A 16785-nucleotide genomic window follows, 5' to 3' on the forward strand; every position below is an offset into this window, starting at 1 on the left:
CCCTTCCCCACCTTGTGCACAGTAACCCCCTCCTAACTCAAGAGGCAGCCCCTCTAGAAAACGTCCTTCCCCTCCTTCCCCTGCACGGGTACATTGCGCGGCCCTTACTGTTGCTGTGTCTGTCCTGCCATCTGGAGGTGCACAACTACCCCATGCTTGACAGCGAAGCCTGTCGGCTGAAGGAAAGATGAACGGGCACTTTCTCTTTGTAGAGATTTCCGGAATCTCCTGAGGCCACTTTTATTGCTTCCCGTCTGTGAAAAACTAGGCTTGGAAATAGGTGAGGCTCGGTCACCCCCCTCTGCGTGAAAGGAGAAAGCAAGCTCTGTTGGTTTGGGCCGCGGCTGCAGGGAGTGCCCCTGGCTGCGGCCCCTGGCTGCGACCCCTGCCCTGCGCTGCGGAAAGTGGTCTGCTCGGGAGTCTCCAGGACCCTGAGAACCTGTCCCCACCCGAGGCGGCGGCGGGCAATGCGCAGATGGGATGCGCGGACCGTGTTCCCTCCGGGTTTCCCTCACGCCTCTGGAGAGCGGGAACCAACAACCTTGATCTCAGAGGAAACGGCTCCACGGAGCGATGGACGGCCCCACAGAGAGGGCGGCCGGCTCCTCCGGAAAACTTGTCCACACAAAAGGCATTCCTCAGCTTCCACCCCGAAAGGCGAGCCCTGGGTGTAGGGTTACCAGCGGCACGCGGAGCCCGGCGAGAACGTGGTGCGCCCCCAGCTCCTGCCCGCGCTCCCCGTCCTCCGTGCGCCACGCGCGCCTCCGCTCTCGCGCCCGCTTTCCCGCGGGGAAGGGGCCACCGCCCTGCGAGGCTGGCGACCGCCCCGTCGTCCCCAAGCTCGGGGCCGCCCGGGACTTCCCTCCTGCGCCTCTGACGGCCGGGGGCACTCGCTCCCTGGGCCGCGGCGCGGGAGAGGCGGCCCTGCTGGGCTCCGGGCGGGGTGGGAGGCCGAGGCCCGGCTCCTCCAGCCCCTCCCGCGGCCCCTCCTCTCCGCGCTCCGCTCCCTCTGCCCGCCGCGGGCCGGGAAGGCGCGGGCTTGGCCGCTCTCCCTTCTACGGCAAAGCCGCGAACGGACAGCCGATGCCACTTCCTTCTCTGCCGGCGCCTTGCCTGCCCGACCCCGCTTCCCCTCCTCTCGCCGGGAGGGAGTGCGGCCCGCGGGGCGCTGCGCCGGCCGGACCCACCCGGGGACCAGGGGCTGCCCGCAGAGCCGGGAGCTGGCCCGGCCTCGGCGCCGTCCCGGACCCCCGGTCGGCCGCGCCCCGAGGGGCGAGGCCTGCGGGCCGCACTTCGGCCCCGGATTCTGGGCTGGAAGTCCCTCCCCGAACCCAGCAGCGGGCCTGGGAGGGAGAAGGGGCTGGAGAGGGCCTGGCCTCTCCAAGGGATGGAGGGGACAGAGGCGGCAGCGGCCAAACCCGCGGGCAGCAGCCCCCAGTGAGTACAGAGGAGGCAACGCCGGGCTGGCCAGGCCGGCCGGGCGGGGGTGGCGGACCCGCGGGGCGGCGGAGCGGGGAGCCCAGGTCGCCCCGGACACTGGGAGGCAGGCCTCCTACAAGCTCAGAGCTGGAAGGGTCGTGGGGAGGCCCGCCCTTCACGTCCATCTTCGTTTGGCCCCTCTGAGTTAGAGGAAATACATCACAGTGCTTGGGCCATAGAACCAGGCGGCTCCGAGCTGACCGATCTTCCCGAAAGCCCATGCCCAGGGGACTCCAGTGGGAGGGTCTCATTCTCTAAGGTCTCTGGCGTGCTGTTCCACAGTTTGCCCATTAACAATTCTTACTTTAATGTTTTGGAGCCAGGGTCTTGCTCTGTCGCCCAGGCTGGAGTGCAGTGGTGTGATCTTGGCTCACTGCAACCTCTACCTCCCGGGCTCAAGCCCGGCCTCCTCTGGCTTCAGCCTCCCCAAAAACAAAAAGTTCTTTTAACTTTACACAAATTGCTCATGTTACATTCTAATCCCCTGTTTTCTGGATTGGACTTTAGAAGAGAAGAAGGAGATGCAAAGAGAAACTTGCTGCATTCTAGATTAACTCAGAGAACAAATTATTTCTGTCCTCCTAAAGATAATCCTTAAACTTTACTGGCTTAAAACTGATGTGACATTTCGCATTATATGTGTATTTTGCTTTATAAAAGGTGTGCATTCCTGAAAGCTTGTGTATAAATGAATTGTAATAAACGACTACAGAGGGACTTGCCATTTAAGAGAATTTTGTGGTGAATCCTTGGTCAGTGTTATCAAGTGGATAACTCCTAATTTGAAGTTTATACACATACGGATTTTTATGCGCAAAGTTTACTTCAAGTGGGGCACATCTAGATATATGATATTAAAGCTGCATTTTTCTCAGAAGGTAGAATCAACATTAAAATGCTGTGGCATGTAGACATGCATGCAACACCCTGAGTCAAACCCCTGCTCACCTTCATTCCTTGTGAAGGGGTAAACATCAGACATGCTGCTAAGGATCTGTGCAGCGCTGGCAAGCCACCCAGCCTCTGGGGATGGAACATTCTCATTTACGGAATAAGGGGAATAGGGTTAAGTGATCACTACATGTTTTGGAAAAGGCCTGGGCTTGGAATGAGAAGCTTTGGATTCCAAACTGGGCCTCCCCTTAGCACCTCTGTGTTGTAATCTGTGCCTCAATTTCTCCATCTGTAGAAGTATATAACAAAGCCCTTTTTTTTGAGACAGAGTCTCGCTCTATCGCCCAGGCTGGAGTGCAGTGGCGGGATCTCGGCTCACTGTAACCTCCGCCTCCTGGATTCAAGTGATTCTCCTGCCTCTGCCTCCCAAGTAGCTGGGACTACAGGTGCCTACCACCACACCCAGCTAATTTTTTGTATTTTTTACTTATTTTTATTTATTTATTTATTTATTTATTTATTTATTTATTTATTTATTTGAGACAGAGTCTCTCTCTATTGCCCAGGCTGGAGTGCAGTGGCGCAATCTTGGCTCACTGCAACCTCTCCTCCCGAGTTCAAGCAATTACCCTGCCTCCGCCTCCTGAGTAGCTGGGACTACAGGCGCGAAGCACTCCTGGCCTCGTGATCCACCTGCCTCAGCCTCCCAAAGTGCTGGGATTGCAGGTGTGAGCCACCGTGCCTGGCAACATTTTTGTATTTTTAATAGAAGTGAGGTTTCATCATGTTGGCCAGGCTGGTCTCGAACTCCTGACCTCAGGTGACACACCCACCTCAGCCTCCCAAAGTGTTGGGACTACAGGCGTGAGCCACCATGCCTGGTCAATAATGCTATTCTGTTAGGGACAGGATTACTGGGGGGAATGTGTTTGAAAGCACTTGCAGTCCTGCCTGGCATAGAGCAGATGCCTGATCAGCGTTCCTGACTGGTCAAGGTCTCCCTTTGAGCTCAACCCCATACTGTGGTCCTGTGGCTTGGGCATCAAGGATCAGGGGTGAGGTTGGATGCAGCACCTTCTACCGGAGGTCAGATCCTGCTTGGTGTCTTCCTGATGTCCATCATCCTCATTGGCTCCCCTTGGAGAGGGAAGAGCATGTTGCCTGTTAGCAGATGCGGGCATCCTCCACTGAAACCACCTTTCAGGAAAGCAAGAGGCCAGGGATTGGGAAATCACCCTGGTTTTCACTGTGGTACACATTTGGCATAGGATTAGTTGTCCTCTGAAGCTTCATTTTGCCTATCTGTAAAATCGGGATAGAAAAACTAGAACACTACTCAGACTTGGAAGAAAAAATTCAACAATAACTTATTTGCACTCTTCAATGATTTGCATTTTTAAAAAAGCACTTTCACATTATCTATAGCAGGTGTCCCCAATCCCTGGGCCACGAACCAATAGTGGTCCACAGACCATAGCAGTCCGCAGCCTATTAGGAACCAGGCCACACAGCAGGAAGTGAGTGGCAGCGAGCAAGTGAGCATTACCACCTGAGCTCTGCCTCCTGTCAGATCAGCGGCGGCATTAGATTTTCATAGGAGCACAAATGTTACTGTGAACTGCGCATGTGAGGGGGCTAGGGTGCAAGCTCCTTGTGAGAATCTAATGCCTCATGATGTGAGGTGGAACAGTTTCGTTTCAAAACCATTCCACTCCACCCTGCCCCCGATACGTGGAAAAACTGTCTTCCCTGAAAGCAGTCCCTCTGGTGCCAAAAAGGTTGGGGACCACTGATCTAGAGGGCATGCCCTGCTCTGTCTCCAAGTTACTTTCATCTGGACAGGACTCAACACCAAGACACTTTGGGGCCCCGGGAGGTTGTGGGGGTTTGTTCTGTGCTGGGTCTCAGGAGCTTTGTCTGTTTTCCCCTCCAGAGGGCCCAAGACAGGGAGTGGAAGAGCCAGCCCCATGGAGGGGACCTCAGCTGTGGAGTGGAGTGATCTTGAGCCACAAATGGATAACGGACACCCCCCAAGACCCTGGCCTTGCCCTCAGGAAAACAGAACATCCAGCCCGATGGCCCCCCGGCCTCCCAGAGTATGGGGGGTACAGCTCCAAGGCCCCTCTGTGCTGGAATCCAAGGTGAGGGCTTTGAAGGAGAAGATGACAGCAGCCAAACAGGGAGTGAGTCCTTGCTCTGCTTCCCATGAGTGGTCATCCCCCAAGAAACCCAAATGCAGACGAGGCAAGGCAGGGGGAGCCGGGACTTCATCGGAGGGGTCTTTCCTGCCAGGTACTGTGGTGGCTCCTCATACCCAAAACCTGCCTGATGGGCAGCTGGACGGCAGCGTCAATGAGGAGGAACCCACCAGGGATGGGGGCCCCGGGCCTCCCAGGCCGCCTGCCCCTGGGCTTGAGTACTGCAACAGGGGGAGCCCGTGGCCTCCAGAAGCCGAATGGATGCTGCCTGACCATGAGAGAGGTCCGCTGCTGGGGCCCAGCTCTTTGCAAGAGAGCCCCATCCATGGAGTTAGTCCCGGACGGCCTGGGGATCCTGGTCCTTGTAACAAAATCATCCACATTCCCAGCCAGAGGACAGGAAGGTCCTACCCTTTTCCAGATGGTGTGGTCACAGATGCAGATCTGGATAGCACATCCCTGACCTCTGAGGAGGAATTTGTCCCCAGGACAGCCCTGCTGGGCGAGCGCTGGAGAGCTGGAGACCTGGAGGCTCTGGGCACTGGGAGCAGTGCCTTGTCCCTGTCTGATCGGGTGGAGAGAAACCGCCTGTTGCTGCAGGAGATGCTCAGTGTTTCTGGGCAGAGCCCCCGCAAGGTGGGAACCCCCGCCCGGACTCCATCCTGGGACACAGCTGCACCAGGTGAAGCTCACTATGTAGGTCCAGGTGGTGGAGGGAGCAGGAGGGAATCCAGAGGGAGGAAAAGGGGAGAAGGGGGTTCCACAGAGGGAATGGGGCAGGAAAGCAGGGAGAGCCTGACAACTTCCTGTCCCCAGAATCATCAGGAGGCCTCTTATTCTTGGCTCTGACATAGATTCTTTGCGGCCTCACAGGCAGCCTGTCTGCTGAAGCCCCCCATGACCCTGCAGACCAATGGGAGGCCACCCTGTGTGCTTGGGGTTAGAGGCCACTATGATGTCTTCCTTGCGGCTTGGATTCCTTTCCGGAGTGGCTTTTTGCCTCTCCCTCCAGTGACATGCCCTCACCCTCAGTGAGGGCCCTCTGGTGGGGCAAACAGACAGGAACCCCTTCCTAAAAGGAGGCTGGGCATTCTAGCAGCTGGGCTGAGCTCAGACAGTAGCACCAATGGGATGTACAAGTGTCCAGACCCGAGAGGACAGCCTCTTTCCCCTCCTGCCTTCTCATTCCGAAATCTCACAAACTCATTCATCACCGCATGCCTGAGCCCAGGCATGTGGTCCTCTCAGCATATGGCTGTGTCCACAGCAGTCATCGTGACAGGCTCGGCCTCCAATTTTCAGGCAAGGTGTTGGATTTATCTGGGGAGTAAGTTGCTTCTGGAGAAACCCTTCTCCTCAGTGTTCACTAAGTGGCAGCTGAGAGCCCTGTTTCTGGCTCTGTCCTGATCTCTACTTCTGTTCTGGATCCTAGAGCAACCAGTGGGGGATGTGGACTGGGCCTTGGGCACCTCCTTGCAGGACTCCAACAAGAACAGGTAAGAGCTCAGAGCCCACATTTTCTCTCCCTCCCTCCTCACCCATGGTCCCTCTGTTTACTCAGCATCAGGACAGTAGGAGACCTCCCAAAATGAGAGGGCAGGCAGACTCCTGCACCAGCAGACCGGTGGACATCATCATCCCTGAGACCCTGTAGAAATTGCCAGTAACCCCCACCGCCACATCCCCCAGGCTGGTGCCTCCCTGCTACTTAAGCAAAACCACCAGGGAACAAAGCGCATTGCTAACTCCCTGCTCCATGTCCATGGAGCCATTTCCCTTGCCCAGGCCTCTTTATCTTTAAAGTTGGGGAAATAGCATCTGTCTGGTTCACTTCACAGGACCATTGTGAGGCCGAGGTGAGATCATGGGTGTGAAAATCCTTGGGGAAAGTGTACAAAGCCTTACCCCAATTCCATTCCCAGTCAAGGGACTGTGCTGGGATCATGTCAAAGATTTCACCTCCTACCTTACCATGCTATCCCGCGGCCTTCGCTCCAGCCCCTCCACCAAATATTTTGGGGAAGCTGGACCCACCGAGGTGTAGCGGGGAAAATGGGGCTGCCTGTCCTTCATGGGCAATGTCCTGAGCCAGGCAGGGTGAGAAGAGTACACTCAAGGTGGGAGTGGGGCCATCTGCAAGCCTGACTGCAGCTGGCGCCTGCACAGAGGTTGAACTCAGCCTCAGTCTTTGCCAGGGTCCTGGTCCACAAGGCTGAGAGGTCCTGGAGCTCTCATTTCCCCAGCTGTCTGGTGATGTCAGCCTCCGTGAGGTCTTGTGGTTTCTGCAGAGGGCAGAGGTCGACACGGTTGCTACACTGGTGTAAGGCAGCTCCTGCACAAATCCCACTCGGTTAGAACCGCCCTCTAGAAAGTGTGGACAGACCTCTGTCTTAGTCTATTTGGGCTGCTATAACAAAAAGCCTATATAGGCTTGGTGGCTTACTAACAACAGAAACTTATTGCTCACAGTTCTGGAGGCTGTGAGGTCCAGGATCAAGGCACAAGCGGATTCAGTGTCTGGTGAAGGCTGCCTTTGGTTGATTCATAGATGGTGCCGTCTTGCTGTGCCCTTGGGTGGAGGAAAGGGCAAGGCAGCCCTCTGGGGCCTCTTAGAAGGGCACTAATCCCGTTCATGAGGGCCGTGCCCCATGACCTACTCACCTCCTAAAGCCCCACCTCCCAACACCCTCACACTGGGGATATGGTTTCAACATAGGAATCTTGGGGAGACACAAACATTGAGTCCATCGCAGTCCCCTACCCCCGCACCTGCCTTACCCAAGTAAGGGCAGCCCAGGTTCATGTGATTGGGCTTCTGCTTGCCTAAGGGTCTGATGGAGAGGGGGATGTCTGGCTCCTTTGTCCCTTGCTATTTATGATTTGGAATCACAGTTGCCTCTCCTTCCGCCAGGTATCTCTTCCCCCACCTCCCTGGCTGCTGTTTCTAGGCCCTCCTCTGGTCCCCAGCTGGCCCTGCCACAGTGTTGAGGAGCATGACTGCAGAAAGGCCTGTGGGCCTCAGCCAGCTCTGCTCCCCTGTCTGCCCCTGTTCAGGTCGCCTTCTGTCTTTTTCCCTCTTTCTGTGCGGAGCCCTGGAGGAGAGGCTGGGGCAGGTGCCCTCTGCTGCAGAGGTGGTGCTGCCTCTGCCTGCAGCTGCTCCCACCCCCTGCACACTTCCTCCCTAGATGAGGGAAGGGCCCAGTGGGAAGATGCAGCCACTGGGGATTCTGCTCAGTGGTCACTGCTGAAAGGAGAAGCCAAAGCTCCTGACAGCCTGTTGCGTACTAAGGAATAAAGCCCACTCATTTTCAAGGAGGAGACCTCAACCGTGGGGTAAGGAGGGACTTTCCCTTAGTGCTGTGAGGAGATGCTATTTGTGTAGAATCCTCAGGACTGGGGTCTCTGGGCTGTTGTTTAATCTGCCAGGCCCCTAGCAGCCATGGGCTGCATTTCAGAGTTCAGGCAGTGTGTGCGCACCTGTATACTGTCTGGTGTGTGCCTGTGTGTGTGGAGAGAGAGAAAAGGTCTCTTAGCGAGTTTTAGGACCCTGTTCAAAGACTGTTAACAAAATGTTCCCTTAGAGTGCCCAGCAATCAGGGCACAGAGTGTTGTGGGGAAACACACATTGTTTGGGAGTCATTCTGAGTACCCTGCCGGCCTCACTTGGCGCTTTGCAGTGACGTCCCTGCTGAGTAGATGCCCAGGCTGAAGGGCCATGTCTTGAAGCCCCTCAGATAGGGTTCCCTGCCTGGCTCTATCCCAGAGTCTCCTGGGCAGACATTAAAGGTGGTCCCCAAGACCATGCAGGGCTCCCTGTCTCCCCGGAGCAGGATGGAGTGATTGATGTTACTTCTGTGTCAATGAACTTCCCAAGAGACCTCTGGAGTAAGGCAAGCTTCCCTCAGCTCTATGCCCCGGGAGTGCCACTCGAGGCCAGGGTTCTGGGGCTTACTGTCTGTTCTAAGGGGCTTAGGACCTTGGGCAGAGAATGCTGAAGCTGTGGCAGACCATCTGATGGCCGCCCCGAAGGGGGACTCAGGACATCAGTCAGGACATGCTCTGGCAGGAGGAAAGCACAGGACCTCACTCATGAGGTCATGAGCCCCTTGGATCTTCTGAGGGTTTGAGGTCCTGCTTCACATTCAGTCAAGTGTTGCAATCAAATAACCATTACAACCAAGTTAACCCAGCATGCATATGATGGTGTCCGTAATGGTTACTGCTCTGCAGGCAATGGGACAAGGAGCTCATGATGTGATGGTGACAGCAGAGCTCAACACAGGGGGCAGGCTGGGGCTGGCCTGGCTTGTGAGGGGCAGTCACCAGGAGTCAGCCTGGGAGGCAAGGACTCAGGACCTTAGAGGCTAAGGGTCGGATGCGGAGGAGACCCCCGGCCCCCAACCCCAAGGTTGTCCCCCCTCTAACGAGGGGCAAAAGAAGGCTCAGTTGCGGAGGACTGGAGCCTCCTAGTGGCAGGCAAAAGCCCATGCCAGTAGCTGCCATTTTTGAGCTCTTATGTGGCAAGAGCTATGCTAAGTGCTGTTCCTTCTTTCCCATTGTATCCTAATAATAAATTGTATTTATTGTTCCTGTTTCACTGACAGAGAGACCTCTCTGGGGGCAGTTAAGTGACTTGCCCAGGATCCTCTCGCTGCCAAGTATTGGAGCTAGGATTCGCACTCAGGGCTGCTGGCCCCAAGGGCTGCGCTCTCACCATTGTGCGGCACTGCCACAAGCCGCCCTGTCCCTGCTCCCACAGGCCACCCCTTGGGCTAGGGATCTGGGGGTCTCCTTCCCCTCCCAGCCTGCTCTGTTCTCAGGTGTGGGCAAAGAAGGGCAGGTGATGGACTCCATAGGATAGGCTTATTTTTCCCCTAGGTCACTATTAGGATGATTCAGGAAATGGGGTTTGGATTTTGGGAGAGAGGATGAGGTGAGAGGTTGGGCCTCACAGAGGGCAAAGGGGATCTGTGCCTGGAAGGACTCATAAGAGAGAAGTGGGAGGACATTGAAATGGGGGGCGCCGCGCTCTCGCTGTCTCTGTACCAGCTCTGACCCCTTCCCTTCCTTGAGCCTCTGAGAGACATACTGGGATCGCAGATTACCTTAGGATCCCAGTAACCCAGTGCAAGTGAAAGGGTGTGACAGTGAGGGGCACAGCAGTCAGGGCAATGTTGGCTCCAGACCCTGCACCAAATCCACTTCGGAGGCTCAGGAGCCCGCGCCAGGGTGGCCGACCCTAGGCCCTTGGCCTCCTCAGCCATCTCCATGGAGGAGGTGCTGCTGCGTGGCCCAGGTCACGCAAATCAGAACCTTCTGTGTGTGTGTGTGATTTAGGAGGCCCCAGGTCCTGAGTGTGTCTGCAGGGCCTTTAGTTACTTGTCGCTGTGGGGAGAAGGGAGCAGAGGTCTCGGTTTTGTTTTATGTGTGCCTTAGTGATGAGGGAAGCGCAGGGAACATCCTAGGTTATTTTCCCCTCATCCCTGTGGTGGAGTCGTGCCCCTGTGAGGATCCATAAGCCCAGTCCCCGGTGTACACACCCTTCAGGGAACCCCTGTGAGTGATCGTTGGACCAAAACACTTCACACGCCGCGGCGGGGGGTGGGGGGAGAGGGGAGGGCGGGTCCCTATCTTCAGGCCCCTGCTGGGATTCCTGGGGGGTCAAAACTCCCTCCCCTGAAGTAGTTTCTAGACTCTAAGTTAAAGACAGGTGGCCCTAAAGAATTTCAGGGGCTTGGCCTGTGGTTCAAGTGGTCAGGCCCACAGCTGTGAGAAAAATCTCAGGCTTTTAAAGCTTAATATGTTAATTAGCATTTTTGGAAACTGAGATGGGAAAAAACAAAATGTTTTTCCTACTTTCACACACTCAACACAGCGCAGAGCGCTTCGCCTCGAGCCGCCAGAGCGTGTGCAGGTGTTTCCTGCAGGCCAAGCAACGCTCTGGCCGACCCAGCTGGCTGCCCTCTGATTCCACTCAGTTCCGACGCTGTCTGCCTGCAGATAGGATCAGGCCCCACAGGTTGAGGGCTCAGTTCCACAGGACTGCGCCCACTGCAGATGCCAATCGCAAGTCCCAGGTTGTGACCTGCATTTCGGACCAACTAGCTATAAATCGGGGTTCCCACTGTGCCTTCCTTGGGTTTAATTTTATAGGATGACTCACAGAATGCAGGGAAACACTTGACTTGCGTTTACCTATTTCTTATGAAGAATGTTACAAAAGACACGAACAGCCACGTGAGGAGAGACATGGGGCAAGGTACGGGAGATGGGACACCACCCCCTAGAAACCTTCACAAGCCCAGCTGTCCCGAAGCTCTCCTGCCAGTCCTTTGGGTGTTTGTGGAGGCTTCATTATGTAGGCATGATTGATTACATCATTGGCCACTGGGAGTCAGCTCAAACTTCAGCCCCTCTCCCCTGCCAGAGGTTAGGGGGTGGGGCTGAATGTTCCAACCCTCAAAATGATTGGTCTTTCTGGTGACCAGCCCACATCCCGAAGCTATCTAGGGACGCTCAGCCACCAGCCGTCTCATTACCATACAAAAGACACTCTGATCATTCCTGAGATTCCAAGGGTTTAGGAGCTGTGTGCCAGGCGCCAGGAGCAGGGATCAAATCCATATTTATTAGATCACAGAAGCACAAAGCTCCCCTGCAAGCTGGCCACTGGGTGTGATCCAGTACAATTTCACATGGAACTGGTCACTTTTGCTCTCACTGTGCCCTGCACCGGCTGCAGCCATAGCTGGCACTGGTGTATCTCCTCCCTGAGCTCCTGGGGCAAGAACTGTGCTGTTGTTGTCTCCAGGCCCCAGTGCCTGCAAGTGTGTGCAGGGAAAAGACTCTCAGAAATGTCTGACCGAGGTACGTAGTACAGAGTGTGAGTGAGGGCTCAGCAAGGAGGCATGGGGAGTCCTAGCTGAGTGCAGGAGAAGAGACACTCTGGCACCACCCCAGCATGCCCAAGGCTATAGAGGTGCCTGAGAACACCCCAGGGCATGGGTGTAACCAAGAACAAGGCTGAGCCCCTGCCTGTCCTTACCACCCCCAGCTCCCATCCCACCCCACTGATATACACGCACAAAGGAAAGCCCCTTTACCACTCCCAGTCCCACCGAGACTAAAGCAAAAGAAAAAATTAAATGTAACCACTCAACAGTGTTTTCGGATACTTAACACGCTCCCAGTGTCTGACCCTGGGTGGAGAAGGAAGCCCTACCACAAACCCAGTGCCACCTGGAGCCTCCAGATACCCTGTCCCATGCTGCATCCTTGCCATGCCCACATACACACCACACATGAAAAATCTCATGATGGTCCCAATCTTTACCAATCAAGGAGCTCAAGAAAGTCCATTTACCCAAGGCCATTCATCTTGTGGGAGCTCATCTGAAATTCTAGGAAAGGAAACCCTCTCCTCTGCCCACCAGAGTTGAACAGGCCACTGGTCCCCCATCTGAGGGCATCTCAGACACCCGCCTCCTCTGTGGCCATCCAGGTCCCACACCTGAGACCAGGAGGTTCTCACCAGAGGGGCAGCCCGAAGCCTCCTTCTGGGGCTCAGCAGGGAATCTGTTCATCTTCTGGAAGGCAGGAACAGGGTGATTCTGCTGTCCTCAGAAGTCGGTGTCTTAGGTGCACACCGCAGGCCTCCACGCAGATCCTTTCGAAGGTGTTGAAGGAGGTGGGTTCTCCCAGCTGCCATTCCTAAGGACTCCCACTCCTCCTTCTCCATTGACAGGAGGGCCTATTGACTGTCTGGGAGTCAGCTTTCCTCCATGACCAACCGGCCACCTCCTGTTTACTATCCTATGGAAGCCACCTTTTTCTATGGAGCGCTGTCAAAGGCTTTTCAAAGTCCAGAGCAAAGCCACCAGGCCCCCTCCAGCTACAAGATGGTGTTTGTCACTTCAAACATGCCTTCTCCTTGCTGATGACAAGGTGATCTCTTTGCAGGTGACTTTAGTACATGTTCGGGGATTCCATCCTTTGCTTAGTAAGGGGGTGAGAGTAATTTCACAAAACAATGGTGCCAATGATAAAATAATGATAATAAATGTTAACATTTACAGACTCTTACCAAGAGCCCAGCTCTGTGCTCATCTCTTTTAAAGGAGCCACTCTCACTTATCTTAACAACCGGGCCCTTATTTAGCAGATAGGGAAACTGAGGCTGAACTCCTAAGTAACCTGCCAGGGTGACACAGCCAGGAAGTGACTGTCCAGGGTAGAACCCCAGGCAGGCTGCCCCCAAGCCACACACTTCCCCACCACTCTAGGCTGTGTCCTGTCCATGTCCTGCAGACCTGGGAAGAAGGGACTGGTGCAACCAAGCTGACAGTCTGAGGCTAGGTCCCTGCCCTCATGGAGCACATGACCCAGAACCAGTTCCAGGTGCACCTTTTCCACTTCCCCTCATTCAGAAAATTGCACACAGAATCACAGTAGGAGAGCTCTATCCATGGTCATCAGAAAGCTTTCAAATATGCAAACGTGGAACAAATGCTAAGCAGAAAAGTTTCTCTATGTTCTGTACGCTCCATATTCTCCCTCTACTGGGTGCATCCTGGAATCTGGGAAGCGGCAGATCCCTGTATATTCCCAATGATTTCCCCATCCGTGTACCTGAAAGAGTTAAACACAGACTCGCTGAGCTTATTATTTTAATCCAGGATTACGATGGCTGCAGAGGAAGGCCACTCTGTCCCCTTGACCTCCTTGGCTAGGAGAGCAATGGTGGTTCTGCCCCAGCTGGCTGGAGGGAGAGCAAAGCCATAGCTAAGCCTGTCCCTCCACCAGGAAACTGGCCGAGACGGGAGTACCCGGAGCAGGAGGGAACCACACGCTGCCCTTTGTCCTTGTGAACCAGTGGAGGACACAGGTGGCTGGAGGGGTGGGGGAAGGGCCAGCATACGCTAGTGGAACTCTAGTTTCCCTCAACAGTGAGCTCTTTACAGGCTCTGCCACTCGGTGGGGGCCAAACATCTGTTGTGGGACCTCCCCCAAGGGGGGAACCTCGAAATCACATACCCCACCTTATGGCATATCAGACTATGTGGCCAAAGATCTGGGCTCACAGGGTGGCACTGTGAGTCCTCTCCCCTCTCCAGCCCCCACTGCTTGCAGCTGGGGAAACTGAGGCCCAGGGAGGAAAAGCACTCAGCCACTTTATTCCTATGCTCCACCCTCTGAGCTAATGAGCTCCAGAAGCGCAGGCTTTCAAGAGAGTGGCAAAAAGCCGTCTGTTTGTAGGTGGGAATTGCCTTTGCCTGGCCATGGCATTGACCACCCCAACCCTTCTAGGAATTTTCCAGAGCAACTGTGGGAGCTGGAAGGTGGGCAGTGAGACGGGACAGACTCAGCACCCACCCCATTTCTCCTGCTTACTCCCTGCCTCCGAGAAAGACCACCTTCCCTCCACAGGGCTGGTCAGGCTCTCGCTTCCCCAGGGTGCACACTGGCCTTGGCTGCAGTCTGTGAAGGTGACTGCCACTCCTCTGTGCTCAGTGTGGTACTGCATGGATGCCTCCAGGCGCCTAAAAAGCCCTGCTTTTCTAATCAGTGGAGAACCAGCTTGTCTGCCAGGAACTGAAGCAAGACAGCTGATGAGAAAAAAAAAAAGTAACAGCTCCAAGAGGAGGGAGCAGAAAGGAAATAGCAAAGCTGGAAAATGGCTTAAAAACCTGGGGGCAAGGCTGAGCCTGGCAGCATCTGGCCAGCTGCCTGGGCGCCCTCCTGCCTGCCCACCAAGTCTTGTGACAAATGCCCTCCGACAGCCGTGGAACCACAGCTGTCACCGGAAGGCTCCGAGTGTGCGGGCTGGCAGCCAGAGGCCCACGGCTGCAGGGGCGCCTCTCCGGGCTGGTAACCTCATTATCTCTGCTGTTGGAGCAAGAGCCCCAGGGAGCACAGCTGCTCTCAGCCACCTTGGAGGAGCTGTCTGCTCGGGAAGCTGTGCAGAGGGAGGCCTCTCCTGCCAAAGGAGGCTTCATGGGGCAGCGGGCCTGGAGATTCGCTTTCACATCACTCCAGTAAAGCCCTCCTTGCTCCAAAGCCATGCCTGGGCCCTGCCAGGGTTCACAGGCACAGATGGTGTCTTTCTTCTAGCAGTCTCCTCCTGCTCCCCAGCGGCCTCAAAGCAGGGTTCGATGCAAATAGTGAGAAGAAAAAGAAAAGGAAACAAGAAAAGAAATCATAGTCTGCCCAGAGTTTGTCCAGGGATGTCCAGGGGAGCCTTCCTTGGAGGCCTCAGAGCTGTGCCATTTCCACTCACATCTCCGTCATCCAAGGAAACCGCCTGGTTCCTTCCCCTAGTCACGACCAGGCCCCCTTTTTCATGTGGAATACAGGGTGGGGTGAGGGGCTACAGGTCTGAGATCAGGACCTGCTGGAGCCTTGTGGACCCTCACTGTTGAGGACAGCCCAGCCTATGTGACGGTGAGGACAGGGGCAGCCAGTGGGGATGATGAAGTTACCCCGAAGAGCGTGTCTGCCCCCAGCCACAAACATCCCCTGCCTGCCCTGAGACCCAAGGCGGGGAGGGGACAGAGGGTGCGGAACGATGCTGGAGGCAGTGGGCTGGCTATCGTGTGCTCTGCTCAGCTTGCAGTTGAGGTTCGACCTTGAACAATGTGCCAGTGTTCCTCTCTTCTCTGGACACCCTCATCTGTCAAGTGGAGAGAACACCTGCCCTCGGCCGGCCTGGCTGCGGAGAGCAAGCTCCGTGGAGAACGACGGCTTGTCAGTGGAAGATTGTGGGTTGCTGTTATAGCTGTAACCCAGCGCGGACTGTGTGTCACTGGCTGAGAGACAGCTTTGAAAAAGGACTGCTGTCATTTTCTGCAACTCTGGACTGGCCAGGGAGGCAGCACATCTGGTAGGGGGTGGGGGCTAGTGGAGGACCCTTATTATTACGAAAATCACACCATTTGCTGACTTGGTTTGGGTCCAGCTTAATGTCTCTCAGCCGTGAGCCTGTGAGCCCTGAGCTGGTGCCTGATGGTTTTGGATTGGGACTAAGGCAAGAAAACACCAGGATTTATAAAAATGCCATTCCCCCAAAGGGCCCAATCTATGCTGGACAGAGCCCTGATTCTTTGCATCTGCAGGGGGAACTAGTGTGGTGCTGTGTGTGGGTGCAGAGAGACAGAAGGAGAGAGAGGTGATGCGTGGAGAAACCATCTGTCTGGGCACAGGTCCAGCCCAACAACCCCAAGCCCTTTCTCCCTCCTCCTCCCAGATAGCTCCTGCTGTCTGCCTGGGGAAGGAACAATAGAATAATCTGGAGACTCTCCCACCCTTTCTAGATCCTCTTGAGGTCTCTGCCTCCAGGGCCTGAGCAGATGTCCAAGGTCAGGCCAGCTCCCCAGCCCCCATCCAGAGCCACGCAGGGCCATTTTCCAGCCCCAGGCCCCAGGCCCCAGGCCCCCAGGCTGGGTTCCCTGTGCGTGGGTGCTAGAAGAGGAAGGCTGCACATGCAGCGCTTTTTCTGGCAGAGCCAGTGCTTAACACTGCTAAAGCCCTCCTAATCCGCATTATTTTCTTCTAATCCCTCCCCCTCCACCCTGGCCTGTGTGCCACCCTGCAGGACCGTTGGTCCCAAGCCGGAGCCTGTGCTGAGCCCCAGGCATGAGGAAGCCACGCATCTGCTGCAGCATGCCCGCATGAAGGCCAAGACCCGGCCCCTCCGTGCCAGCCATGACATCGTGCCCACCATTACCCAGGGCAGCCGGTGAGTGGGACCTGGGCCAGGCTAGCCTGGGAGGGCCATAGCAGGGAAGAGTCAGCAGTGGGAAGAAGTAGGATCTAGCCAAATGCCGCTGCTCACTCCTTGTGTGTGTGTGTGTGTGTGTTTTCCATATAAGGCTCTTGCTTTGATCATTTAGTCAGTCAACACACCTTTCCTGAGGGCCTGTAGTCAGGCACTGAGATACAAAGATGAATGAAACATGATCTGGATCCCTGGGGGGATGGAGGTCACAGTCTCCAGGGAGAGAGGCAAAGAGATATTCAATTCTGTGGACTGTGGGGTAAGAGAGGAAAAATGTGTGTGGTGAGCCGGAAACTGTTAACTCCACCTGGAAAGGACAGGTGAGGCTCTTCAGAGAAGGTGACTTCTCAGCTGAGGTGTAGATACGCACTGGGTAGATGAGAGAGGCAAGGGTAAGCGTCCTGGGGATGGAAACTGAGCAGAAGTGCTGTGCTCAGGAAT

The 16785-nt window shown here is 55.6% G+C and overlaps 1 protein-coding gene across 3 annotated transcripts in view; it reads left to right on the top strand.

The window, feature by feature from the left end:
* Positions 1-1051: 1051 nt before the first annotated feature.
* The window catches only part of KIAA1614 (KIAA1614 ortholog), a 37327-nt gene continuing 21593 nt past the window's right edge, over positions 1052-16785 (top strand). For 2 of the 3 annotated variants that reach the window (XR_004058642.1, XM_030935138.1), the window contains exons 1-4: positions 1307-1437; positions 4307-5253; positions 6004-6067; positions 16162-16305. Coding sequence is in view for 2 of the 3 variants with exons in the window: in XM_030935138.1 (XP_030790998.1) it covers positions 1388-1437; positions 4307-5253; positions 6004-6067; positions 16162-16305 (1205 nt within the window). In the remaining variant the exon portion in view is untranslated. Of the gene's footprint in view, positions 1438-4306; positions 5254-6003; positions 6068-16161; positions 16306-16785 lie in introns of all 3 variants that reach the window. The other variant, XM_010375640.2, reaches the window with a different exon arrangement.

The sequence above is a fragment of the Rhinopithecus roxellana genome, chromosome 8 (assembly GCF_007565055.1).
Source record: "Rhinopithecus roxellana isolate Shanxi Qingling chromosome 8, ASM756505v1, whole genome shotgun sequence".
In the NCBI taxonomy this organism is placed as follows: Eukaryota; Metazoa; Chordata; class Mammalia; order Primates; family Cercopithecidae; genus Rhinopithecus; species Rhinopithecus roxellana.